The sequence below is a fragment of the Sinocyclocheilus anshuiensis genome, unplaced genomic scaffold, assembly GCF_001515605.1.
Source record: "Sinocyclocheilus anshuiensis isolate Anshui unplaced genomic scaffold, SAMN03320099.WGS_v1.1 scaffold1931, whole genome shotgun sequence".
Classification (NCBI taxonomy): domain Eukaryota; kingdom Metazoa; phylum Chordata; class Actinopteri; order Cypriniformes; family Cyprinidae; genus Sinocyclocheilus; species Sinocyclocheilus anshuiensis.
This window is the reverse complement of record NW_015548329.1, coordinates 92,906-119,268: the sequence shown is the minus strand read 5'-3', so window position 1 is coordinate 119,268 and position 26,363 is coordinate 92,906. Positions and strand designations below refer to the sequence as shown.

At 35.9% G+C, this 26,363-nt stretch overlaps 2 protein-coding genes across 2 annotated transcripts in view; both read right to left on the bottom strand.

Annotated features, from left to right (window-relative positions):
* The window catches only part of LOC107656495 (electrogenic sodium bicarbonate cotransporter 4-like), a 26,957-nt gene extending 14,935 nt beyond the window's left edge, over positions 1 to 12,022 (bottom strand). Inside the window, exons 1-8 of the mRNA XM_016444377.1 lie at positions 11,908 to 12,022; positions 9,221 to 9,276; positions 7,448 to 7,675; positions 4,379 to 4,511; positions 2,634 to 2,794; positions 2,261 to 2,413; positions 1,439 to 1,534; positions 1,058 to 1,113 (exon numbers count right to left, since the gene is read on the bottom strand). Coding sequence (XP_016299863.1) covers positions 1,058 to 1,113; positions 1,439 to 1,534; positions 2,261 to 2,413; positions 2,634 to 2,794; positions 4,379 to 4,511; positions 7,448 to 7,675; positions 9,221 to 9,275 — 882 coding nt within the window. The 5' untranslated portion in view covers position 9,276; positions 11,908 to 12,022. The remainder of the gene's footprint in view (positions 1 to 1,057; positions 1,114 to 1,438; positions 1,535 to 2,260; positions 2,414 to 2,633; positions 2,795 to 4,378; positions 4,512 to 7,447; positions 7,676 to 9,220; positions 9,277 to 11,907) is intronic.
* A 4,904-nt stretch (positions 12,023 to 16,926) lies between these two features.
* Positions 16,927 to 26,013, bottom strand: LOC107656494 (tetraspanin-15-like). The gene is made up of 8 exons (XM_016444376.1): positions 25,658 to 26,013; positions 22,387 to 22,572; positions 22,197 to 22,271; positions 22,015 to 22,110; positions 21,261 to 21,377; positions 20,013 to 20,063; positions 19,459 to 19,575; positions 16,927 to 17,867 (listed from the first exon to the last, which is right to left on the bottom strand). Exons 1-8 carry the CDS (start codon positions 25,742 to 25,744, stop codon positions 17,541 to 17,543), a joined length of 1,056 nt encoding a protein of 351 aa, XP_016299862.1. The 5' UTR covers positions 25,745 to 26,013; the 3' UTR covers positions 16,927 to 17,540.
* Positions 26,014 to 26,363: the final 350 nt, after the last annotated feature.

Here is a 26,363-nt window from a genome sequence, read left to right as displayed (position 1 = left end):
CTGTTCCAGAAAAGTTTAACCCAAATATTCAGATGTGTGCAGCGCATTTAATGGAGGACTGTTTCCTGATGCTGGGAGAGTAGACTACAATGCCGGCTGTTTTCATATTTAAAGGATTTGCCACTGATGATTCAAACACGTGTTTTGAGCAGTGTAGAGTAGCGCTTGTTGTTTGTCATTTCTCCGATCACAAATGCAGACATGGTTTTATGTTTACGCGGCGCGATGCAACGTGTAAAAAGACAGTATAAGTCATTATAATCCGTAATTATGTCCCCACTGGATGCAACAAATGCCTCGTTTATAATGGGTTTTAATGTTTTTGTCTCGTCGCTCTGGCCGGACAGGGCATCACAGTATGGTAAGGGGCGTAATATTTCCGTCACACGCTTGAGGTATTCGGCCAATCACAACGCACTGGATAGCTGGCCAATCAGAGCACACCACGCTTTTCAGACCGATGAGCTTTGTAAAAATCGACACGTTTCAGAAAGGCGGGGCATAGAGGAGAAACAATAATGTACAGTATGTGGAAAATAATGTGTTTTTTGAACCTTAAACCGCATAAACACATTTCATTTCACCAAATACACAAAATAATGTTCTTTTTAGCAACATCATATGACCCCTTTAATGGCACAAATTATACTATGTAAAATGTCTATTTATTAAAAGGAATGGCAAGGTTTTCTCATTTTGGTGACTTTCAGTTGATTCTTTTGTAACCTCAAAAACAGTGTTCTTGGAGTTGTAGCTAAGAATATATCTTTTAAATTTTTATTAAGAAAAAATGTGATTTCAATCATACATCAAATTGCAATATAATGATGCTGAAGAAAGCAAAAAAGACTTCGATTTCTAGAATCTGTCTTGCTTGAATTTGTCAGTGAGGTCAGTCTGGAAAACTTGGTCATGGCAGATAAAAATAGCTTAAAAGAAAGCACAAAAGATCCGTGCAGCTGCTATTGTGAACTATACAAAGTCTGTTGTGCCTGGACAGATTGTGGTTTTCTACATTTGTATAGATAAAGACACTCTGTGATACCATGTGACTCACCTGGTCTGTGCTTGGTGTGTCTGCAATGTCATTCATACTCCTGCTCTGAGCGTGGCCTGCAAACACACAGGCACAAATATACACAGGAATGTCATTACAAATATTGAATCAAAATGCTAAATATTCATTAAGCCTTATTCCATCAGCTAGCTATTTGACAACTAATCTGACATCACTCACTAACTAATTAAAAACTCTTGCCAGGCAGCTTTAATGGAAAAGCTTTATATGAAATTGCAAATTAAAAACACACGTCACATTATCCTAAGCAGAATGGACTTTTGGTTGTAACCAAACTAACAGATCACTGACACTAGATGAGTAGAATAATTAAAAATGGAGACAAGAATCACAGGATGAAAAGGGGGCACATAGACTCACGTAGTCGGCCATAGTTGGCTGCTTGTTTGCTTCGAAGATCTTCTGTAGAGCAGTTAAAATTTGCTCCAGCAGCGGGGGATCGGGCTGGGCTCCGAGCTATGAGACACAAGCAACATTACAACTTTTTAAATGAACTATTAAGCAGACAATGTTCTTCTAATAAGTTGATGCCAATGAACTGCGAAAAAAGGACAGCAATGAAATAACCCCTAGAAAGTAGTAAAATGGGATTGGGGACTGTTCATCAGAAAGTCACTTGAAGCCCTTATCATCTTATTCAGCAATGTTCAGGTCAAATTTAACAAAGGCCATGTCAGTCTTTTACAAACAGCAAAAGTGGATGGTGACCAATGGCTGTCAAGCACCAAAAAGGGCAAAAACATTACAGAAAAGTTGTTTTCTTAAGCTATACAGCTTTGTGTGACAAATCTAAAGTCATATTTACTGAAAATCGTCTAACGTCCTTCATACTTAAATTTCAGTCAATTCCTTTTTGTCCTTTTCTGAGCTTGATATTCACTTTGTGTGGAAAAGAGCAGCCTGAATGTTCTGCTGATCAACTCATTTTGTTTTTGCAAGAGTTTCAACAACAAAAATGTGAGCAGATAAATAGATGAACTGCCATTTTAAGAAAACAAACAATTAGGCTGCATCATACCTGAAGATGCACACAAGGCATCTACAAATTGACAAGAGAATGCTGCAATTCCACTGCAGTGCTATGGTTTAGTTATTGTTCATTTCTTCCTTAATTATTTCAACCTATTCTGCAGAATACAGTATGTGTAGGGATGGATGGAGAGATGAAGATTGAACACTTACTGACTCCAGAGCCAGACTTGCCCAGATCTGCAAGAGAGCGATGGATGGGCTTCTTTGTCTGGTGTCTGTGCTTTCTCAACAGGACAAAGCTGATTTTATCTCTCAGCTCAGGACCAATCAACCCTTCCTCTATCTGATGTTCGATGATGTCATCTACAGGAGACAACAGTTAAAGTGGTTAGCTTTGAAAGTACACTGGTATGGTAACAAAACTTTACAATGCATGACAAAAGCAATGAAAAAGAAAACATTTTTTTTTAGCTACACCAGTATGCAAGACGATATCTGTTGTACAAAGGTGTTGATGGTACAGAAAACATCAGTAGCCCCTGTTAGATGACAAGCACCCAGAATAAAGAGCTCGGTTGCTGACCGATTATCTGTGGTAGTGAATATCCCTCCAGGTCCAGCAGCACGGTGCCTGTCTGTAGGCATGTCCGCAGTTCAAACAGGCTGTGCAGGGAGAGCGTAGAAACGTGGGGTTTGCTCCATCTCTCACCACCTTCCTCAACCTTTTCCTCAAACTTCACCCACCTGCAGATATGCACAGTCACACACACACACACACACACACACACACACACACACATACAAAGTTGAAGTCAAGCAGAGAAAAAAGGAACAGTAAGTTTCTAATGTTGTTCTGGTCCAGATGCTGTGTTTATTTTAAGGGGAATTGTGAAATGTCTGTCTCACTAGAGCAGAAGTGCCCAAACCTTAGTATGAAGGGCCATAAATCAAACTTGATATGAGTCTGATTTTTGGTTATGGGCTGAAAATAAATGTTGCCTTATATCCAACCATATTACATTTAAAAATTACATGTTTTTATATGAAATTCACTTATATTCTCTACAATTCAATGCATTAGTATGAAGGGCCATAAATCAAACTTGATATGAGTCTGATTTTTGGTTATGGGCTGAAAATAAATGTTGCCTTATATCCAACCATATTACATTTAAAAATTACATGTTTTTATATGAAATTCACTTATATTCTCTAAAATTCAATGCAAATGTGTAAATTCCGTAACATTTAACATAAGGTAGAAATGAAAATATGCTTCAATGGCATGTTTTTATACCCTCTTGCTATGACATGATGGGCTAAATCAATTTTGGGGGCAAAAAGCACCATTTATAAATGTTAAAAATTTACATTTACATTTAGTCATTTTGCAGACGCTTTTAACCAAAGCGACTTACAATTGGGGAATACATACAGCGATTCTTCTTAAAGAGGCAAACAGACACAGGAAGTGCTTGTAATACCAAGTTTTAGGCATTGTTCAAATAAATACAAGCTAGAAAGGGAAGGAATAAATAAAGAGAAAGACAGTTTTTTTTATTTGTTAAATTTAGGATGAAGTCAAGTAGCATCGAAAGAGATGAGTTTTCAGCTGCAAAATTACAAATATCTGTGCATTCGGACGAAATAAACATAAACATAAATATGATATTCTTTGCTTTTTTATTCATTTGGTACAGCTCAGTACATACGCAAGAACTAATTAGTAGTAGTGTTCTTTTAGTATTATTTATGTAGTATTATTAATATTTTAAAATTAGTGTTTTTTTATTTTTAGTTTTCATTGTAAGTTTAGTTTAATTTTTAGTAATTTGTTTGTGTCATTTTTATTTTATTTTTATTACTATTTATTACTTTTTAGGTTTAAGTTATGTGTAATTCAGTTTTAGTTTTAACTCTTCAACTTCATTATTTTAATTCTTCAACTTAAATGTATTTCAGTTAGCTGCAACATTTTAAATTTTCATTTAGTTCAAGTTTTTTATCTAATATTTATATTTTATTATATTTCAGCCGTATTTCAATTAACACAAATGTTTTTAACAGTTTAAGTTTTCATTTTAGTTAACAATAATATCCCTGCATGGAAGCTTTATGGCTACAGAGCTACGCAATGTTTTGAAAGTGCCACAGACCCACATGATCATTGTACAATTTCTGTTGTACATTTAACTGACATAGGAGTATTTTAATATTACAAAATTACAAACTTTTCATTACAATGATTTTGAATTTGCAATAGGTATAAGACCATTTGAGATCATATAAGATGCCATTTGTGTTGCCTTTGTGTGTATGTTTTTATACCTAGCTGATTCTCTCCACTCCAGCTCATCGCCCTCGTGTTGCAGTGTGTCCATCTCAGTGAAGAGAGTGGGTGTGGGCATGGTGTCCTCATCATCCCCCAAAATGTAGCGCAGCCGCTCTGCTGCTGGGGTCACTGTGAGATGAACAGGAAGAGAAGTGATTGAAAACTTGCCTGTTTGGGTTTCGCTCAGTCAGATAGTAGAATGAGATGGCCCTCATAAATAAAAAGTGCACTGCATGCAGCACCACACACAGTGAAAGTATTTGCCCAAAAGTTGAGAAGAAACAACAAGGACACCCACTGTGTACGTTTGATCCAGTGTTGTGATGGCTGACTGTGCCTGGAGGAAAACCGGGGCAGTGTAAGCCATTGTTCATTAATTTTGTGTGTGAGGAATAAAGTTGTGAGCTGTGACTGAACCTGAACGTGAATCCACATTGTGCTTGTTTTTCTGGGCTTGTCTGAGGCGATGCCAGGGAGTATGTGGCAACGTCTGGGTCTTTCTGTTCTTTATTTGTTCTCATTTCTATGCTCAGCATTTCTCAGCTCTAACACCTGTTAGGTGCATCTTTATTTCCAACTACGGTTTGTTCATGTCTGCCTGTTTAATCCTCCATCCAAATGGGCCACACACAGGCTTCCTGAGGACTAAAGATATGCCTCAGGAAGACACGTGGAGAATAGAAGCCCATAGATATTAATATGTGAATGAGATGCCAGCATAATAAAGAGCCGACAAAGAGTGTCATCCAGTGCCGATGTGTCTGCGTGAAACTTCACAAGTGAGAGAAGGGTCCTTAAACCTCCAGTCCATTATATGTGACCCTGGACCACAAAACCAGTCATAAGGGTCAATTTTTCGAAATTGAGATTTATACATCATCTGGAAGCTGAGTAAATAAGCTTTCCATTGATGTATGGTTTGTTAGGATAGGACAATATTTGGCCTAGATACAGCTATTGAAAATCTGGAATCTGAGGGTGCAAAAAAATCGAAGTATTGAGAAAATCACCTTTAAAGTTGTAAAAAAAAAAAAAAATGAAGTTCTTAGCAATGCATATTACCAATCAAAAATTAATTTTTAATATATTTACAGTAGGAAATTTACAAAATATCTTCATGGAACATGATCTTTACTTAATATCCTAATGATTTTTGGCATAAAAGAAAAATCAATAATGTTGACCCATACAATGTATTTTTGGCTATTGCTACAAATATACCCCAGCGGCTTAAGACTGGTTTTGTGGTCCAGGGTCACATGTGTGAAGAGAAGCATGTTAGATTAAACACTGAGAACACAGCTGACAGAGAAACTGACAGCTTTATTAAAAGGGCAAGAGGCAAAAATGCAAATTCAGCTATCATAATTCAGCAATATGAAACGTGAACATTTGATTACTAAGAAGCAGCTGACTAAATTGAAGTTAAATGCAGAACTATTAAAAAGTTCATTAATGCATGAATCCAGCAATGATTTCAGGATTGAAATATTTCTTTTTAAATATTTACTGTTACAAATGGTGGTCTGTCTATTGAAGCTGAAGTGTGATGAAGTTGAATTACTCACAGCTGAGAGTAAGAGAGGGAAAGAAGATCAATAACACTGAGTTCCATGTCAGCTGCAAAGGAGGTTATTGCCTTTTTTTTAGTCCATGGCATTAGTGCTGAAAAAATGGAAGGTTTTCAGTCATAGAGCTTAGACTGCTTAGTCATGATGTTCATCTGTAGGCCAATCAGGAAGGGTAATTCGCCATGAGTTCCCTTAATTTCCTATGGATTTTGTTACGGTGTTTTTTAAATAATGAATAAAAAAATAAGGTCTATGTTCAAATTTATTTGAAAAAAAAAAACATGTTTTGTTTCAAGACATGAAATTACGTATCTTAATTAATCAAATGTGATTTTCTTTTAAACGTAAGCTGCTAACAAGTAGCATAGACTTCCACAGTTGTCTGGTTCGAAAAGAGCATAAAAAAAATCATATCATTGTTGCCACTTTTTAAATGTTAAAAACAAAAAAAGCACATAAAAATTCTAAAACTTAAGCTAAATTTAAAATGCAATCTGGAAATATACAAATAAAAAGCTAATTCAGCTATAACTAATAGCATATAAATATAAATATAATATTAAAAAATAGCACCTGTTAGCATCTAAAAAACACAGCCACTTCAAAATTCATGTTTGATGTATAAGTGTATATCCTAAGACCTTATTTTCTTCATAAATCAAAAACCACCTCTCTAAAAACCCATTAGAAATTCCCTAGAAAATCCATGGCTAATTTCTAAATCTCTACTGGGATTACTGATCAGCTCTATTCTGAATGTACCTAATAAATCAGAACTCATTAATAATGTTATTTAGCATGGGATGTTGTTTTGACCTGCAATATGGCCCATAATTTAGCATAAAAGTAACAAATGAAAATCGTTTTCTTTGAACGTGTGCTTATTTCTCTATTCAATGCTGACTGCAAACTTTGATGCCCCGCAAGTTGTTTATTCTCAAGCATTTAGAGATGCATCACCATAATTGTTTTTCATGGTCTTCTATTCTGCAGTGATGGCTCTATCCTGCCTTTGGCACATCATGATATTGAGAGTGAGGGTGCGGGGTATATGTCCAATAAACTAGAGCACAACTCTATTTATTTCACACACACAAACAAAGAAATGTATGGTAGTATTGCTCCCTATAGTCCCTTTGAATTTGCATTCTCACTTTCAGATACATTTCCTTGAGTCTATTGTCTAACAGAGCACTTGAATTTAACCATTTCCCATCTTTTGCACCTGTATGTATAGAATCCATTGTGGTTCTACCTGTTTTTTTTTTGTTTGTTTTTTAATCACCAGTCTGTTGGTTCACCATATTGGCAATAAAGAAGTTTGTGGAAAGTTCTGTGTTGGTAAAGTTTTAAGTTTATATCCTGCTCAGTCACAAGACATCATCATATGATCATCATAAGTATCATCATATCATGTAATACTGGACACACTTTACAAATCACTAATATGAATGACTTTAAGCTCTTTTCGGACTGAACTGATTAAGGACTCACTGGTTCTGTTGATGTCTGGTGGCAGATTGTGTTCTGGTTGATCCAGGCCTCCTGCCTCGAGATCGTACCGGTCTCTGTCATCACAGTCATAGTGTTCGTGTCTCTGATGGTCGTGTCTAAGTCTTCGTTCTACATCTGCATCATGACTCAACATGGACGAACGTCTCCTCTTGCATTTGCGACGGTAACCGGGAGGCACTGGCACACCAATGTAGATAGACTGATGATCTGTGGAAGACGCAACACTTTTTGATAAGAAGGTTAATGACGTATAGTTCAATGTCTTGGATGTCATTGATTTTGAAAAGTAATTTCAAGCTCCATAAAAAATGTTCTGCCCACTCAAGCAAACATGATCAAGATCAAGTGTCATGACCTATTGACACAGTAGCCCTTAATACTGACATTGTAGAATAAATAAATGGCCTATATTCATTTGGAATAAGCTTCCAGTTCTGTCAAAGTACAAATACTTGATAAAAGCAAATGACTAAGCAAAATGTAAGAATACTGTTTAAGTTCACTCTTAACTGGTAATTCATCTAATTATTAGAGCAAAGCAATTGTGGGAAACACTCATTCCACACAAATATAACTGTTCAACATTGATAATGATAATGTTTCTTGAGTAGCAACTCAGCATATTAGATTGATTTCTGATGGATCTTGTGACACTGAAGACTAATTAATATTGTTTTACTCAAAAACATAAAAAATCATACAAACTTCAAACTTTTGAATGTTAGTGTATGTACGATGGAGAACACTCCCAAGATTCAGTCAAAAGCACATTTCATACATTATTTTTTCCCTCAGGGAACAGTTGCTTTTGTAATTTCATGTCACAACTATAATTATCCCTCATCTAATTTGATGTTTTATGAGATGTGAAGCGGAGGAGGAAAAACTGTCTGGTTAATTGTGAAAGTGAGAGGAAATGTGAAAAACATTTTTAGCTGCTGGCACGGTAATAATAACTTCACTAATTTGGACATAAAATGCTTTGTGTGATGTTTAATTTTTTGTCTCTTTGAGATGGCAAAATGGCAGGATGTGTGTGACGCTTTATTTCCTGAATTGGGCCTGTCGAATCTTGAAAAGATAATGGAAAGAAAAGGTGAGTGGGGTAAAAAGCCTGTTTCTGGTTCAGTTTTCGCTGTAACCATATTTAGGAGCTGCTCAGTAAATATTAGGAGCTGTGGAAGGGTAACCTTAAAACAAATATCTACAAACTTATATAAGCTATTGCCATAGTCTTTTCTACCCTATTTTGACATATATATTCAAGTGAAATTACTTCTCGAACAAGAAAAAATATAGAGAGTGGGACTTGATTTTGTCAATCAGGAATTGAGTGGATCATTGTTGTTTGTTATTGCTGCAATTTCATGTGAGAAATTTATGTAAGTTATTCCACTAACCGTATGGGGTCTCCAAAGTGGCAAAAACACACAAAACTACAGTACATTGCTTTAATATTTAATCACCCCATTTTGTTTGTAACTTTATCTAATGTGGCAAAATCTATTCATTAGAAGATATGATAATAATAATTCTTTTTTTAAATAATAGCTTTATTTTTTATTCATTTATTTGTTTAATATTTCACTTTACTTTTGTCTTCAGTTTTTACAACCTAACTATGAGTTAGGGTAACATGTCCTAAATTAGCTCAACATGTAATTACTGTCATCCTGATCACCTGATTAACCATTCAGCTCTTGTATTTGTGTGTGTGTGTGTGTTTGTGGTTTCATGCCCAAGGTTACTAACCCTCCTCCTCCTCATAACGGTGACGACTGTTGCCCATGTCTCGATCATGATCCATCCTGAGATGATACAAAAAAGATATTTCATATTTATAAATATGTCAAAGAAAGAATGCAAAAAGTATGCAAACCAAATGTGTATTTCTGCAACATCTTGAAAATATGTCACATCATCACAATCTCTTGTTATGAGTTTTGATCATGCATAACAGAAGGTCAGGGGCATGACTGGCGGCAGTGGCACACACTGGGCATTGAGCTGTTTGCTGAATCTCTGCCAACAGCAGATCAATAGTGAAATAATGAACAGAACAAATGACCGATGGAAAGATACATAATTACACGACCAGAGGAAAACTCATGCAGTCCAACTGCAAGGCCAGCGGCTTCACTATAAAGCCATTAGCAATTTTTCAGTGGTTATGATTTTGATATGCACTTACCATTATTAAGCACAAATTAAACTTCTACATTTTAGGAGCTGATTACTGTGAAATTGAATTACAACTCTCTCAGGCTTTTACACATATTCTGGATACAATTCAATAAATGTGCAACAGACTTTTTTTGAACACTACACTGTGCAAATTGTTTGTTGTTCTAAATCAGTCTCCTGTGCAATTTGAAATAAATACATTACCGTTCAAAAGCTTTTGAAATTAACAATTTTATATAGAAAGGATGCATTAAATTGATCAAAAGTGACAGTGAAGACATTTATAACGTTACAAAAGATTTATTGAAATTCATATTGATTTTCATAATGAAAAACATGAAATCCACAAAAAAATATTAAGCAGCACATCTGTTTTCAACATTGATAATACTAAATAATGTTATGTGACCACCGAACCAGCATATTAGAATGATTTCTGAAGGATCATGTGACGCTGAAGACTGGAATAATGGCTGCTGAATATTCAGCTTTGCCATCACAGAAATAAATGACATTGAAAAATACATTAAATAGAAAACAGTTATTTGAAATTGTAATAATATTTCTGTTTTTACTGTAGTTTTGATCAAATAAATGCAGTGAAGTGACTTAAAAAAAAATAATTTAAAAACATAACCAACCCCAATCTTTTGAATGGTATACATAAATGCATACACTATTAAAATCAACATGATCATTTATATAGATTGAGGTCCTCTAAAGCAATCAATCCAGTTAATATATTATGCCCCGTAATGATATTTTTTCCCCAAATGTTCCTACTTCTCTGACACTTATTCATAGGATTGCTCTATAGTTCTAGCTCAGATCAGTAATAAACTTGCTCAGGAGAGGAATCATAAACTTGTAGATGATAATAAGGAGGCATGGTGCTGCATTTGATTAGCTCTGCTGGGTTCCAAACGGGATAATTAGTTGTCACATTGGTGTCCTTCACACCCAATGGCCAGCAGAGCAAGAGAGAAAGAACAATGGTGAAAGGAGGAGAAAGAGAAATGCTGTCGGCCATTCTAACTCACAGGCTCAATCAATGGGTCCCCATTTGTACTCAACCCACTTACAGCACTGGCCCAGTGTCCTCTCTCTCTTCCTGCATGTGTCGCTCTACTCTCTTTTTGCTAACCTCCCTACTCGCTTTCTCACGTCAGGCACTCGCACTCTTGTCTATACCGACCCACAATGACAAAAATTAATTGGTAATTTTCCTTCACACTGTTTCAGTTGCTCATTAATTTAGGAGCAACACTCAGATTTATAGTATTGTCAGTGTTAATTCTCCATGAACATTTTACATTTCATTGCCAGCATGGGATGAAGACATTAAAATAAACATCTAACTGAACCTTGCGGTGTCAATCAGTAATTAAAATGCTTGAAATAGGTCTTGTTCACAGGACCCCCTAAATAAGATGGCAAGTGACAAGTGACAAGAAACATGAATATATTAATCATGTTAAATGAAATCTGATTCAGTAATAATAAGTGTTTTATCTTATCAAGTCTGCGGATTATCTCATGCATTAAAATGAGTACAGATAAATATCATCACTCATCACTGCATGACATTTTTAATTGTTTTGCTTCTACTTCTAACTTTTATTCTACACACACTACCGTTCAAAAGTTTGGGATTGGTAAGATTTTTTAATGTTTTTGAAAGAAGTCACCATGGCTGCATTTATCTGATCAAAAATACAGTAATTTAAAATAGACAATTTAAAATAACTGCATTTTAAAATGTAATTTATTTCCTGCAAAGATGAATTTTCAGCAGCCATTTCTGCAGTCTTCAGTGTCACATGATGCTTCTAATATCATTCTAATGTTCTGATTTGGTGCTCAAACTATCAGTGTTGAAAACAGTTGTGCTGCTTTATATTTTTGTGTAAAGTGTGATACATTTTTTAGGATTCTTTGATGAACAGAAACGTATTTGAATTAGAATATAATTTTTTTTTGTAACATTGTAAAAAGTTTCTAAAAAAACAACTGCATACCTCAAAAACACAAAACAGTAAAGACTACAAGTGCAAACAATGATTTACACGGGCAGCAGAGACTCTCAAACAACCAAATGCAGAAAAAAAAAACATTTACAGCAATGTCACATAACCCTAACACCAAATTTCATGCTATTCAATGGATCACCCCATTATCCTTTATTAAAAAGAATTACTACACAAAGCAAGTTTTGTTTTCATACTTAAAAATACATGCTTGGTAAAAAGTCCTACCTGATCTCAGTAGCAGTGCACGGATGGAGAGGAGAAAAGCAAATCAAAAGGACTCATCAATACAGGAAATCACTGAGGAGCACAGCTCTATGGAACACAGGACAAAAACTGAACATGTTACAGAAGTAATCTGTAACCCTCTTCCAGTTAATCACCCTCACACGCACAGACACACCCACTCATGCTAACACATCCACAAAGTGTGAGTCAATGCTATGGACTGGTGACAAGGTCGATAAGTAGATAACTGGGACTCAGGCAAATGGACCACTGAGAGCTGTGTTGAGGGACATTACCGACTCACTGTGCACTCTCCTGTCCACATCTGTTCATTTAACCAGACTATTCACTCCTTATGAAAAACATTTTCAATTGGTTGTGTCAGAATGCGGGAAAATGTCAAGTCTTTCACTGACTTTCATTAAGTCTTTTGTTTGAATCGGCCACAACCCCCTATTATATTTTAAAAATGCATTTAAAACATGGATATTTTAAGAATATAATTAGCTTCATATTCTTAGTCAATGAATGTTGGCTACAAACATTTCAGAACTGGCAATACTTACACAGTTGTTTTTCTTTTTCACTCTGTGACTTCTCTCCTACGGCTGGGATACACAATTTTGTTGCCTCATGCAAATTTTCTTTTTTCATTGTTCACAAACGACAGGATAATGTCAGGATATGTGCTTTGACATATATTGACTACCAAGAAAAATCCAATTCATAGCAGATGCTGAACTGAGGCCATCAAAGCACACACACACACACACACACAAAATGAATAACAAATAGAGACCTGTTAGTCCTGTTGACCTGGACTAATCTTGGTAATAAAGATTTGTGAGACCAATTCTGGTCATTTCAAAGTCTTTGGGCTGCAAAAAGCTTGTTCGATTAACACCTACTCGGAACCTTTAACTCATTCAGTTAAACATAATTTGGAAACCATAAAGATATAGTAGAATGATCATATTGCCTATATTTCAACAAGACTGCAGAACCCAGAAAAGCCACACATAAGCTGTTTTACATGATTTGATTTTCACTATATACAGTACCCAACAATTATTTGGACACTTTACTCAAACTCACAGTTAATTTCTCTGCATTAAAAATTAAATATCAGAGCAAGTGATATCTGCAAACACACTGAAATTTTCTCCGAGCTAACACCACTTGTATGAGCCATTTTTGCAATTATTTTTAACCAAATCGTCTCATAATTTTAATGGACATGAAACAAGTCCCCTCAAGTTAACACAGATGTCGTAGTAGAGTATAAGAACAAATGTAGCACAACACATTAATTATGGACATATTCCACAAAGAAAATTGGAAAGTGTGCAAATATAAGTGAACAACTTAACAGTCTTACCAATTTCTGTATCCAACTTTTTTTTGGAAAATGTCTTACAACATAACAACATGAAGTACTGTTTGATGACACGGAAAGCTTGGAGCTTTGGCTTCTCTTGAAACAATATTCAGAGAATATATATACAGTATATATATATATATATATATATATAAATTTGATGAACTGACAAATTGTGTCAAAACGGAAGTTATGGGATATTAATGTCTTGTTTTTTGAGCTGTTGTATAAGCACAATAAATGTTCAGTACTCTTGATTTTGCTGATATACAACAGCCTGTGGTATGTTGCAAAAATATAACACAAAGAAATTAATATATTTTGTCAATGTAAGTATAGAAATCATTTTGGAGGCCACAATAAAATGTCAGTCATGACCCACTGTCACTCTTTCATCATCCACACAAGGTCCTTCATCAGGGACACATAACTGCCAGCAGAAACCCACTCATCATTCAACAGACAGCTCTCAATCATCTGTGCAAACCGAATATTTCCAGAGGAAATTTCATGTTGACGCATATGAAAAGCCATTTTTCTTTGTATGGCATACTGGACAGAATCCATTGCATTTGTGTGAGTAATCAGAGACACTCAATGATATTCATTGGCAAGATTGTATTCATTCTGCCGTCTGGAGCATGGCAGTCCCAGTCTGATTCGTTCGGTGATAACACTATATGGGTTTTTTTGTCAGAAGATGATGAGATGAGGTGAGCAGGTATGCATTACCTCAGGGATAATAGCAAGGCAAGGCGCAGTGCATAGCTATTACAACTTCTAGTAAACTTCAGATGAATGAATGCCAGAAAAAAAGTCTTAAATGTAAAATGAAAACTCCAAATATTAACACTTTGGATGAGGTTTGCACCAACTTACAATAAATTCTGCAATGATTGATTCAAATATTTTGATCTGAAGATGCAGGTTATGCAAAAACAAGAATGGAAGAAAATTGGCTATTCTACTGAGAAAACCAGCACTGTAATTTTAAACCCATTTTCTATCATTTACAGTTTACACTGCACCCTTATTTATTATCTTATTAGGGTCTTTTTTTTTTTTTTACTCTTTTTTGCACATTGCTTTATGCTCTTGGACATATTAAAAGTTCCTTCTGGGTACAGGCCTTTTTTTTTTTTTTTTTAAGTTATTCGCATTACAACCACCCTGGGCCCTACCCTTTAGTCATTTCACTGATGACAAAACAAACAACTGAATGCCCTGCAGCTTTTTAATGTATAATGTGCTCTCTTGACGTTTAAGGTGATTATTTCAAAGATGCCGGTCTCAGATCAACACTGATATATATATATTCATCCAGATTTTAACCAAACCTCCAAACCCCTATTGTAGAGCAAACACTTTCCCCTTTGAACTGCCTGCTGCGATTCACGATCCCCACAGAGATAGATGTGCTGGGTTCATTACTTAGATAAGAGACAAAGCGTTTTAAGCTGCAGCCAGAATGAGTCATATTCGCCCTCTATTAGACACAAACAAACAGCTCTGGTTTTTTAATATTGTATTTCACTTTCAAGGAGCAGCATAGTAATTACTGTGTGAAAATGTTGATACTTGGGTCACTCCTAACTGTCCACCAATAAGCGTAATTACATAGAGTTAAATGTCAATTTGAACCACATCAAAATCTCGGGGAGGGTATAAACAATATTTTTCCTCCATATTGGGAATAAACCTGATCTTTTCTCCCTTGCTGGCTCCCTGCAGTGCCTCTATTTAACTAATAAAGGAAAAGTTTTCTGAAAATATTCTTATGCTCTGGCCATCCAAGATGTAGATGACATTGTTTCTTCATTGGAACCAATTTTAAGAAATGTAGCATTACATCACTTGCTCACCAACGAGCTCCTTGAATGGGTGCCGTCAGAATGAGAGCCATGTGATGTAAATTTCTCCAAATCTATTCTGATGAAGAAACTAACTCGTCTACATCCTGGATGGCCTTAGAATTGAATTTTAATTTAATAAATCAGGTTTTCTCACATCCTTCTCAAGAACTTCAATGTTTGGATTTTACTCTCTCCACCTTCCAAACCCAATCAGCTTTTCCGGATCCCAGATGGATCAAAATCTGCAGTGCATCACTTGATCTCCTAGCCTCATGCTCTTTTGATGCACTCATTCATCTGACAAAACCGAGAACCCATCCTTGAGCCTCAATCAAGTCAGCAATTGTTAATTACTGTTATTAATGCTGTTATTATCATAATTACACTAGTGTGGATGCATGTTGTCCCCCGCTCTAAGCACACAGAGTGTTATTTTCAGCACTGCAGTTCATTTCCTCCCATTGGGACACCGTCTATAATTATTCCACATGCAGCCTCTTGATGACCATCATCATGAAGGGGAAAGTGTGAGTAGTGAGGAAATAATGGGAGAGAGGTTGAAGATAGATTACTCTGCACAGGAAGTAATGTGACTGATGTGTTATGATGATGCACGGAAAGCAGCATCAAATAGACTTGCTTTAATTTGCCAAGTAGCTATCAGAGTCCTTATAGAATCATCTATACAATTGACAGTACAACTGGGACATCATTATGCAACATCTACTCCCCAGAACAACTAAAAAAGTGTGATTATGCAGTGTTCGAACTATACCATGGATAGCATGTATAGTTATCTTTATTGAAGTGAATTAGGTTTAAATCGCCGTCATGCATGAATGAATGATATTTTTGCAATTTTACACATAATAATCCACGATAATCACATTACACAAAACTGAAATTGCACGTCAAAATAACACATTGTCAATATTTTTTGAGACCCCCCAAAATTTCACAAATCACGTTTTCAGGGGAGCCCATGTCTTATTAAGGGGAGCCGAGCTCCCCCTAGCTCCCTCGTAGTTCGCACCCTGATTACGCACTAGAAAACGGCATATGCATTCGAGTTCAGGCGGCCAGCATCCAAGAATCCGCAAGCCCAGCTCCTTAAAAGTTTTCACAGCTCCACTAAAAAGCTTGAGAGACTTTGGGGCTTTATTCAACAATGCAGAATAAACCTGAGAGACATGCTTAAAAGGTTCATTCAAGCTAATTTTATTGCAAGTCACATTAATGTTTCTACAAAACCAGAGCTATTAGCTGGAGCGCAGCAGTCCATCTTTAGCAACACCCTGAAAAGGTCTATTAGCAAAGAGGTGTGATTGTGAGGTATTTCAAAATGACTTACTGACAACTAAAAGGGTTTATGACAACACTCAAGCTAAACTTTTTTTTTTTTCAATCTTCCCGAACAGTAATAAAGATAAAACATGAACTATACATTTAAAACATCAGTTTATGACAGCTAAATGTTAATTATGAACATTACTTAAAGACAAATGAAACTTCAAGTACTGTTAAACACAAGGCCAGGTCTCCCTTCGTTTTAAAAACAATATCCTACCTACAAATTACCTGCAAATTAATGTGGCTATTCCAGAATAGCCTGAGGTACTCAGGGGAAAAAAGCTTCTGTTGTACTTAAGGCAACACTTTAAAATATTAATAATTTCATTGGTACTTATTACCGAAAAAAGTCAGCATTACACAAACCACATGCCCGTTTAAAATAGAAAGCAGATCCATAATAATCATATATATTCCTTTTTTTCTCTGAAAGTTGGGTTCATGACAATAATGTAATATAAAAACAATTAAAAATGTGCATAAAAAGTTTTTAGAAACAATGCATCTACTAGATATAGATACCCAGCTTCATCTGCCAGTCACAATGTTGATAATCTTTGATGAATTGCAAAGCTATGAATTTCCCTGAACTAAGTCTAAATTAAATAATAAAATCATTAAAAAAACATTTAAAAAACTGATTGCCAACAATTAGTTCATAGAATCCTTTCTATGCACCTTATGAACTATTACATATAACAAAATGACTAATAAAACAAGCTCCCTTAACCCCATAAGACACAGAATGAATTCAAATGGCGAAAAACAATGGACTGTGTAAACAGCATTTGAAGTGATATGTTCTTAAAAGTTTGATAAATACAAGCATGTGGAGATCTACTTCCTTGATTCAATTTATAACCAAACGTTTTATACAAGCCTCTCCTTTTTTCATGCGTAAAAAACATTTTTACCAACATGTAGTGCAACTAACTGGCTTTATCTTAACACACAGTGTGAAAAGGTAAACTTTTTTTATATACAAAAATCACAATTAAATAAAAACAAAAAATGAACATATTTAAGATGCGGCCTCTTTTTCTTTGTGGTTCTTAAGCTCGATTGTCCACTTCATCCATTCCCATACCTGATTGTGCTCCTTGGCTCTCCAGTTGGGGAAGTGTAAAGGCTATTTTAGGCTGTTCTTGTTCCAGGTCAAAAGGGATGGGGTCTGGAGCCCAGGTGTCAGGCTCTGCTACAGGTACAGGCAGGTAGCCTCCGTCACGAGGTAAACACATACACCATCCAGCACCCGAGAGGTCCAGTTCGCTGTACTCAAAACCGACACGTTTCAGGATCTTAAAGTCCACCATGTCTTCAGACTCACTCATCTCCACCAAAAGATTCCAGAAGACACAGCTCAGGAGAATACCAAGAAGCTAAAAGAAACATTACAGTTGTGAAGCGTCAAGAGATGGTTTTGGAGATGGATCATAAAGAACTCTTTACACCTAGTGTTATTGTATGCTGAAAGTGCAAAAGAGTCACCTAAATGAATAAATAAAATTCTCTACTGTTCAAAAGTTTGGGGTCAATATTTTTTTAAAGAAATTAATACTTATTCAGCAAGGATACATTAAAAGTAATGTTAAAAAAGATTTCTATTTTAAACAAATGCTGTTTTTTAACTTTCCATCCATCAAATTAAAAAAAAAGTTGTGATTTCCACAAAATATTAAGCAGCGCAACTGTTATAAACATTGATAAAAACAAGACATGTTATTGAGCACCAACTCTGCATATTACAATAACATTTGAAGGATCATGTGACACTGAAGACTGGAGTAATGGCTGCTGAAAATTCAGCTTTGCCTTCACAGGAATAAGTTACATTTTGAAATATATTAAAGTAGAAACAGTTGTTTTCAATTGTAAAAATATTTCTGTCTATTACTGTTTTACTATTTTTTGATCAAATAAATGCAGCCTTGGTAACTAAGCATAAGAAACTTTCTTCAAAACCATTAAAAAATGTTCAAACACTGACCCTAATAATAGTGTACATAAAAAAAGTGTAAGAAAATCTGTACAGCACTTCTACCAAAAATAAAAAAGTTAATTTTGTTTAAATCAAAGCACAAAAGTCACAGTGTGCATGTACAGTATATGTGAGCACCATATTATTATTATTTTTTTGTTGGATTGGAAAGTTAATATCTTTTATTTTAATTTCTTTTTCTTAAATTTGAAATCTTTATATCGCTGTCCTGGGTGCATCAGGACAGATTAGCTATTACACTATTGCAATGTGGTCAAATGCATTTTCAGAGACCTCCACACATGGATTGAGAGTCAATCTAATTCTAAACTGAACTATTTTCAAAGTAGAGTTGTAGATCCAATCTAGACTTTTCACTTGTCATTTATAAAGACAAATCTTTTTTTTTCGTACAGCACATGATAAAATATACAGTAATACTGTGCATAGACAGAAGCAGATCATTAATCCAAACATACTGTGATTTACTAGACAGCTGCTTTGTCACACACTCCATCATATCTGTGCAAGTGGACTGTTCCTCTGCTTTAATTAGAGGATTAATGCATTAATGGAGGAATGTGACAGCACGGCCATGTGGCTGCATTTAATGTGACCTCTTCCCTCATCTCAGCAAGAAACCAGATGAGACAGAAAAAGAGAGACAGATGAGCAGGCTAGTTATTTTAGAAAAAAAGTTGTAAAGTTTGTGCTTTAGCAGCTTCTCCGAGAGTCATTCACCCCTCGTTGGGCATTTGCATCTGGTCAGTGCAGATGCCCATTTTCTATAATTTATTGTTTGCCAGAGGATTCTCTAATGAGGGAAGAGTCAAACGGAAAAGGTAGTAGGCAATCAAAATAGAAATGTGGAATGCCAGGGGAGATAAAAACTGCAGAGGGAAAAGTACATGATGAAGAGATACATACATTTCAGGATAGGATGATATAAGTAATAAACAGTAAGCACAAGAAGGGAAAGATGATCACAAAACCTGTGGTAGCCCAGCCGCACAGCAAATTCCAATAGTAGCTCCAATGTTGTCCCCCATCCACAGGTTCACAGCATGGATACAGCCACGCACATGAATTATTCCATCTAAAGTTTCACGCTTTAATACAGAAGAGAGAAATAAATCAAATTCAGTACAGGTGGTATGAAAAGCTCCGATTCGATGACGGAAACAAGGTTAAAATATCACAAATAGAGTCCATCATAATGGCATAATAGAGGTGGTGCTTGTAAAGGCTTTGATGTGATTTGCTGGGTTTTCATCTATGGAACAAACAACTGAATGAAGCCACCATTACAGATGATTGCACTTGAAATGGCTATCAGAGGTTTTGGTTTTCCTGCCACAGCTTCTGCTTTAAATATAATCTCATGTGTCAAGGTCTGGTAAATGATTCTTTCCAAATGCATCACTGGATATGAGAGTGAGTATTATGTAAAATGATGCAAGTCATTTAACATCAGTCAGTGATGGCTGGTTGCAAGACATTGTAAGAATGTGGACTTAAAATGAAACCTCAGACAGCTCCATTTCACCTGCTGCTTGAGAGTTTTGTAGCCACAGAGTGTGTTCACAACTTCTCTGACCTGATAGAAATAAACACGCAAGACAACTCATTAGTAAAATTGCAGTTTTTGAAAACCATTTCAAGTGACATTTGGTCAATGTGATGCTGTTGGTGCAGAAGAGTGTTGGCTAACTGTAAATGTTGTGTTCTGATGACCTTTGACCCTTAAAATGAATTTCATGTTACAGGATTCCATATGGAATTTCAACACGCATTTATAACCATGTTGATGTAACCTTTAAAGCAGAGGGTCATTGCAGTGATGGAATCTGTAATAGGACTGATGAGCAGGGAGCCCATCTAATCAGATTAAAAAACAGCTCACAAAAGCCCGGTCCAATTCCCCTTATACAATCAATTCGTACCAATGTGACACTTCACCTCATCTTTCTTAAAAAAAAAAAAAAAAAAAAAAAAAAAAAAAAAAAAAAAAAAAAAAAAAAAAAAGACAGGTCGGCATCAGCTATAAGATGCCATGTTATGAGATGACGTGGTGTGAAATAGATGGAGAATGCTTTCGGTAAGAGGAGTAAAAGGTGAAGAAAATGACTTTTTGGTACCCAAATGGATGACAAATTAGAAAGTTCCACAGATTTTCAGCCTCATTATGCCATGCATATTTTGGATAACTGGATTATGCTTTCAGCAACCAATAAGAGTACAGTATACCCTTTTAACACATTTTACTTGTATGAAGATTTGAAGATCTGAAGCCTTACTCATGTTGGTGTTCTTTGATTCTTTGCCTGTAAAGGCCTGTGCTCTCTCACTGCATAGTGAGCTGTCATACCAAAAGAAGAGCAGTGTATTAGTGCCCAGTCAACATTTATTAACTCAGCGAGAAAGAGAGAGAAAGAGAGAGAGGGCCACTCATAAACAGTAGAGGAGACTCTATGCAGCACAGGGCAGGCAAATTAAATTCTCTCCGTCATGATGCACTCTCCACTGACTCATGGAGAACAGCATTTACTAGAAAGCACTCTAAATCCACCAGAACAAAAAAGATCAGAAATCAGCTCCCTGTACTCACAGACCTGTGGGTCAGACTGCTTCCATTGCAAAAATAAACATATTCTCTTCAGCGAGAAAAGATTACTGGTGAATCCATGAAAAACACCCTGTGACGCAGGCTTTTCTCATCAAATTGCTATGTGCAGAGATGACATATGCGCTGATTAATGTATCATGACTGGGAGAAGTGCACGGAATGACTAACACTTTGACGGATGCAGCAGGTGTAGGGAACACCGCAGGCCAAAGCACTCGTGCCATTGCAGAAGTGATACTGGTTTACCTCCCAATCCTTGTATTCATCGCCTCCACAACAAGAAAACTGAAAAGACAAACCGAGATTGAGATCAAAGAGCAGCCTAAAAGGGGAATTTGAATTATAATCTGAGTGGTACTTTCTTCTTCACATAATTAATAAGTCATTACTCCAGTCTTCAGTGTCGCATGATCCTTCAGAAATTATTCTAATATGCTGATTTGGTGCTCAAGATTGTTTCTTATTGAAACAGTTGTGCTGCTTAATTTTCTGAAAACTGTGATGTACATTTTTCATCATTATTTGATGAATAGATATAACAGACAGTAATTGTGACATTATTGTCTTTACTGTTACTTTGGATCAATTTAATGTGTCCATATTGAATAAAAGAATTATTATCTTCCTGACATGTCATATTAAAGATATGGAAATGACATGTCATATTAAAGTGTGTATAAAGCTGGATTACAAAGCCATTAAAAACCTTTGAGCATTTATGTGTCCATATTATGACATCTGCTATGTCACAATATGGAGCATTGTCATTTTTGTGAATTTTTAGGTGCATGAATGGGACTGTAATTGACAAACTCTGTATTTACACTTGAAAGATGGACATTATTTATGGCTGAACTTGACGTAGACCATATTAAGCAGTGTATAATTCACTTTGTTTGCTTTAATACAATATTTAAACAACCTTTTCTTGCACGTAGTCCAATATGTTTTTGAAGTCCAGGTCATCATAGTAGTGCTTGATTCCTTCTCGTATACTTTTCTGAAACAATTTGATTGTCTAAAAACAAAGAAAAATTAAACTCATTGACAACAAAGCATACAACATAGCATTGCTTCTGCTCTCAATATTTATTCACATCTTACCGTCTTTTCAAAGATCAGGGCAATGATGAGGGCAAGAGCCTGGAGAGCCAGCAGAACACACAGCACGCACAGGAACTGCACAAAAAGTTCATTTTAAGTCACAGCACCAAAAATCCATCTGTAACATGGTAGAAGAGGATCCTTCCTGAATAAACACACATACACACGTGCCCAGAAAAGCAACACTCACCATGTGCAGCAGAGTCTTGTTGTCCCTGAGGGATCCTACCATACCCATCACAGACACAGTGAACATGACGAGACCCAGCAGTATGAGGACCACAGCAGGAGCCAAAAACACCCCCTCCAGGGTGCGATTCTTCTGCCTCTCCACTTCTGCATACACTCCGATACAGAGCACACACAGACCGAGCAACTGAGGGGACAGGGGCAGTGGTAGGTCTGGTAAAACATCTCTACAAGTCACATCAGATTACATAATTTCATAACATCACGTTTACATAACTAAGTCAGATATGAAGCAAAGATATAAAGTTGAAATCCATGTTTTAATGCACAACCAAGTCATGCAGTTTAGCAATCTGATGGAAAACCAAACAATGAATCATTTGTGTTCCTCACATTAAGCCCTATAAGAAGACAGACGTAATTCTTAAGAGTGCTGAGCTAAAACGCACAAGCAATGTAAATGAAATGACGCAAATCATAAAGAAGATTGATGTAGCCGTCTTAATATCAATTTGTATCCTAACAAAAGACTTTATTAGCATTCTAATTGAAACCACTTCATTCCCAATTTTCTTCCCGGATTCTTCTTCCTGGAAAGTTAATTTAATAAATCTTGTAGGATGATTAACTTTGTCATCTGTCAATTTCAGATTCATGACATCTTCGATTATTTTCTGTTCACTGATTGATGGCAGAGTTTTAGTGATGCCCGATAAAGTAAGTGTAAAGGCTACGAGCCAAGCTTAAAAGGAAAAGGCACCCAAAAATAAAAAAAATTCTGTCACAAAAGAATATATTTGGAAGAATGTTGGTGACCAAACAGTTTTGGTTTGCATTGACTTCAATCGTATGGGCAGAAAATACAGTGGACATCAATGGAACCTGAAACTGGTCACCAACATTATTCAAAATATCTTCTTCTGCATTCCACAGAAGAAGGTCATACAGGTTTGGAATGACATGAGGGTGTGTAAGAGATGAGAGAATTTTTATTTTTGAGTAGACTGTGCCTTTAAGAGTTGAGAGGGGGAGAGAAAAGACGGAAAGAGATTTGAAGAGTATCCTGAAAGGCTTTTCTGCTTGTATCATCATGTTCCAAAAACCCTAATAGTCAAGATACTCCCATAAGGCGCTGACTTATTGCATTTCCTGTGAAAAAACAGAACACTAGTGACTCGTGAGTCAAGGAGCATACGGTGTTCCTTGTTGAAATAAACAAATTCTAATTGTTAGTGGTTAAGCAACAGATCATACAGTAAATACAGTAAAAAAAACTACAATTGGTTTAATTACAAATAGTTTAATTAGGTACGATTCTTCTGCCTCTCCACTTCTGCATACACTCCGATACAGAGCACACACAGACCGAGCAACTGAGGGGACAGGGGCAGTGGTAGGTCTGGTAAAACATCTCTACAAGTCACATCAGATTACATAATTTCATAACATCACGTTTACATAACTAAGTCAGATATGAAGCAAAGATATAAAGTTGAAATCCATGTTTTAATGCACAACCAAGTCATGCAGTTTAGCAATCTGATGGAAAACCAAACAATGAATCATTTGTGTTCCTCACATTAAGCCCTATAAGAAGACAGACGTAATTCTTAAGAGTGCTGAGCTAAAACGCACAAGCAATGTAAATGAAATGACGCAAATCATAAAGAAGATTGATGTAGCCGTCTTAATATCAATTTGTATCCTAACAAAAGACTTTATTAGCATTCTAATTGAAACCACTTCATTCCCAATTTTCTTCCCGGATTCTTCTTCCTGGAAAGTTAATTTAATAAATCTTGTAGGATGATTAACTTTGTCATCTGTCAATTTCAGATTCATGACATCTTCGATTATTTTCTGTTCACTGATTGATGGCAGAGTTTTAGTGATGCCCGATAAAGTAAGTGTAAAGGCTACGAGCCAAGCTTAAAAGGATAAGGCACCCAAAAATAAAAAAAATTCTGTCACAAAAGAATATATTTGGAAGAATGTTGGTGACCAAACAGTTTTGGTTTGCATTGACTTCAATCGTATGGGCAGAAAATACAGTGGACATCAATGGAACCTGAAACTGGTCACCAACATTATTCAAAATATCTTCTTCTGCATTCCACAGAAGAAGGTCATACAGGTTTGGAATGACATGAGGGTGAGTAAGAGATGAGAGAATTTTTATTTTTGAGTAGACTGTGCCTTTAAGAGTTGAGAGGGGGAGAGAAAAGACGGAAAGAGATTTGAAGAGTATCCTGAAAGGCTTTTCTGCTTGTATCATCATGTTCCAAAACCCCTAATAGTCAAGATACTCCCATAAGGCGCTGACTTATTGCATTTCCTGTGAAAAAACAGAACACTAGTGACTCGTGAGTCAAGGAGCATACGGTGTTCCTTGTTGAAATAAACAAATTCTAATTGTTAGTGGTTAAGCAACAGATCATACAGTAAATACAGTAAAAAAAACTACAATTGGTTTAATTACAAATAGTTTAATTAGGTAAAAGTTCATTCAGGCACTACAACATTGCAATATCGATATCTGAATGTTATGTGCACATGTAACGTTGCACAAAATTTTTATTTTTGACTAAAAGTACAACAACCTTTAGTAATGTTACGTTAAAATGTGCATGAACTCTGTTATACATTTTTGCCATAACCTACCACTCTCCCTTTGCATTAAGATATGCTTATATGATTATTTTAATCTTAAAATAGAAGAATAAATTAACTATTCAGTGTGGGACAGTTAATATCCAATATTTTCTGACATAGTCAAACAAAATAAATAAATAATAATAATAAATCATTATCGTTTGCATCCCTAATGGACACTTCTATATATATAATCTATGAATCTACATTGTATACAGATAGAGAGGATGAAGAAGAGATAAAATAAACAGATCGTATCCAAGTCTTCATTCATATCATTTCAATATTATTACAGTTGCCAATAACTTACAGGAACCAAATAAGTACGTGGCGCATTTACAGAAACAATAACAACGTCCTGCGCCTTTAAGTCTGTCAGCGACGCTGGTCAATTGCCTTTACTGAGCCACAAAGCTTATCTGTGAAATTTAAAGTGAGACTGCCAAGTATCTCAAAATGACCTGGTAAAAACGTTTAAAGTTACCATGATATTTATACTGCCTAATACCTATACGTTCATCACAAACACATGAGCTTACTCACTCAGGGCGAGTGTGTGTGTGTTCATGTGAGGGAGAAACATAGCAATAGGACAGCTTTCATTTTAAACGTATACTTACCGAGAACAGCATTGAATAGACATTTAAAGATAATTTAACGAAATAATAGAAGTGAATGGTTTTTCTCCATTCTTCGTAAGACGGCATGGTGACAGCATTAAATGGTTTCAGTTAGCCTGAGATTTCCATGCATTCAGATGTTAGCCGATGCCGCTAAGACTCAATGAGCCTTTGTTCTTATAGAGACGGGCCGGCAGTCTGTTTTAAAGACCCTAAGACCCGTCTAAATGCATAACGAGAACTTCCATAAAGTGTTCAGCTTAGTTGTAGACTCCTCTGAATTGTTTTGAAATGGAAAGCACATCAGAAGCTGCAAGGTGTAACTCTTATCCCAATAACAACTTCCGCCCCGCAGAACAACATGCTGCACAAACCTTTTAAAGGGCCAGCACAGATGACAGACAGCCATAGATAGATAGATAGATAGATAGAAAATTTCCTTGGATATTCTCTAAAACAACCAACAAAGAGAAATGCAAATATGCTTGAGTGCAATTCGGTTTACATATACTTTCCATCTGAAGATTTTGACATAGGCTAAATGAGACTCCCATCAAATACGCAACGTCTTGTCATATCCTTTGACTGTATAAGCCCATGCCAGCCAGTTCATGATCTGTTTTATAAAAAAAAAAGAAAAAAAAAAGAAAAGATGTGTTTGTCTAGCTTAAAGAACTAAAGCCTCTTAAACATGCCCAGGAAAGAA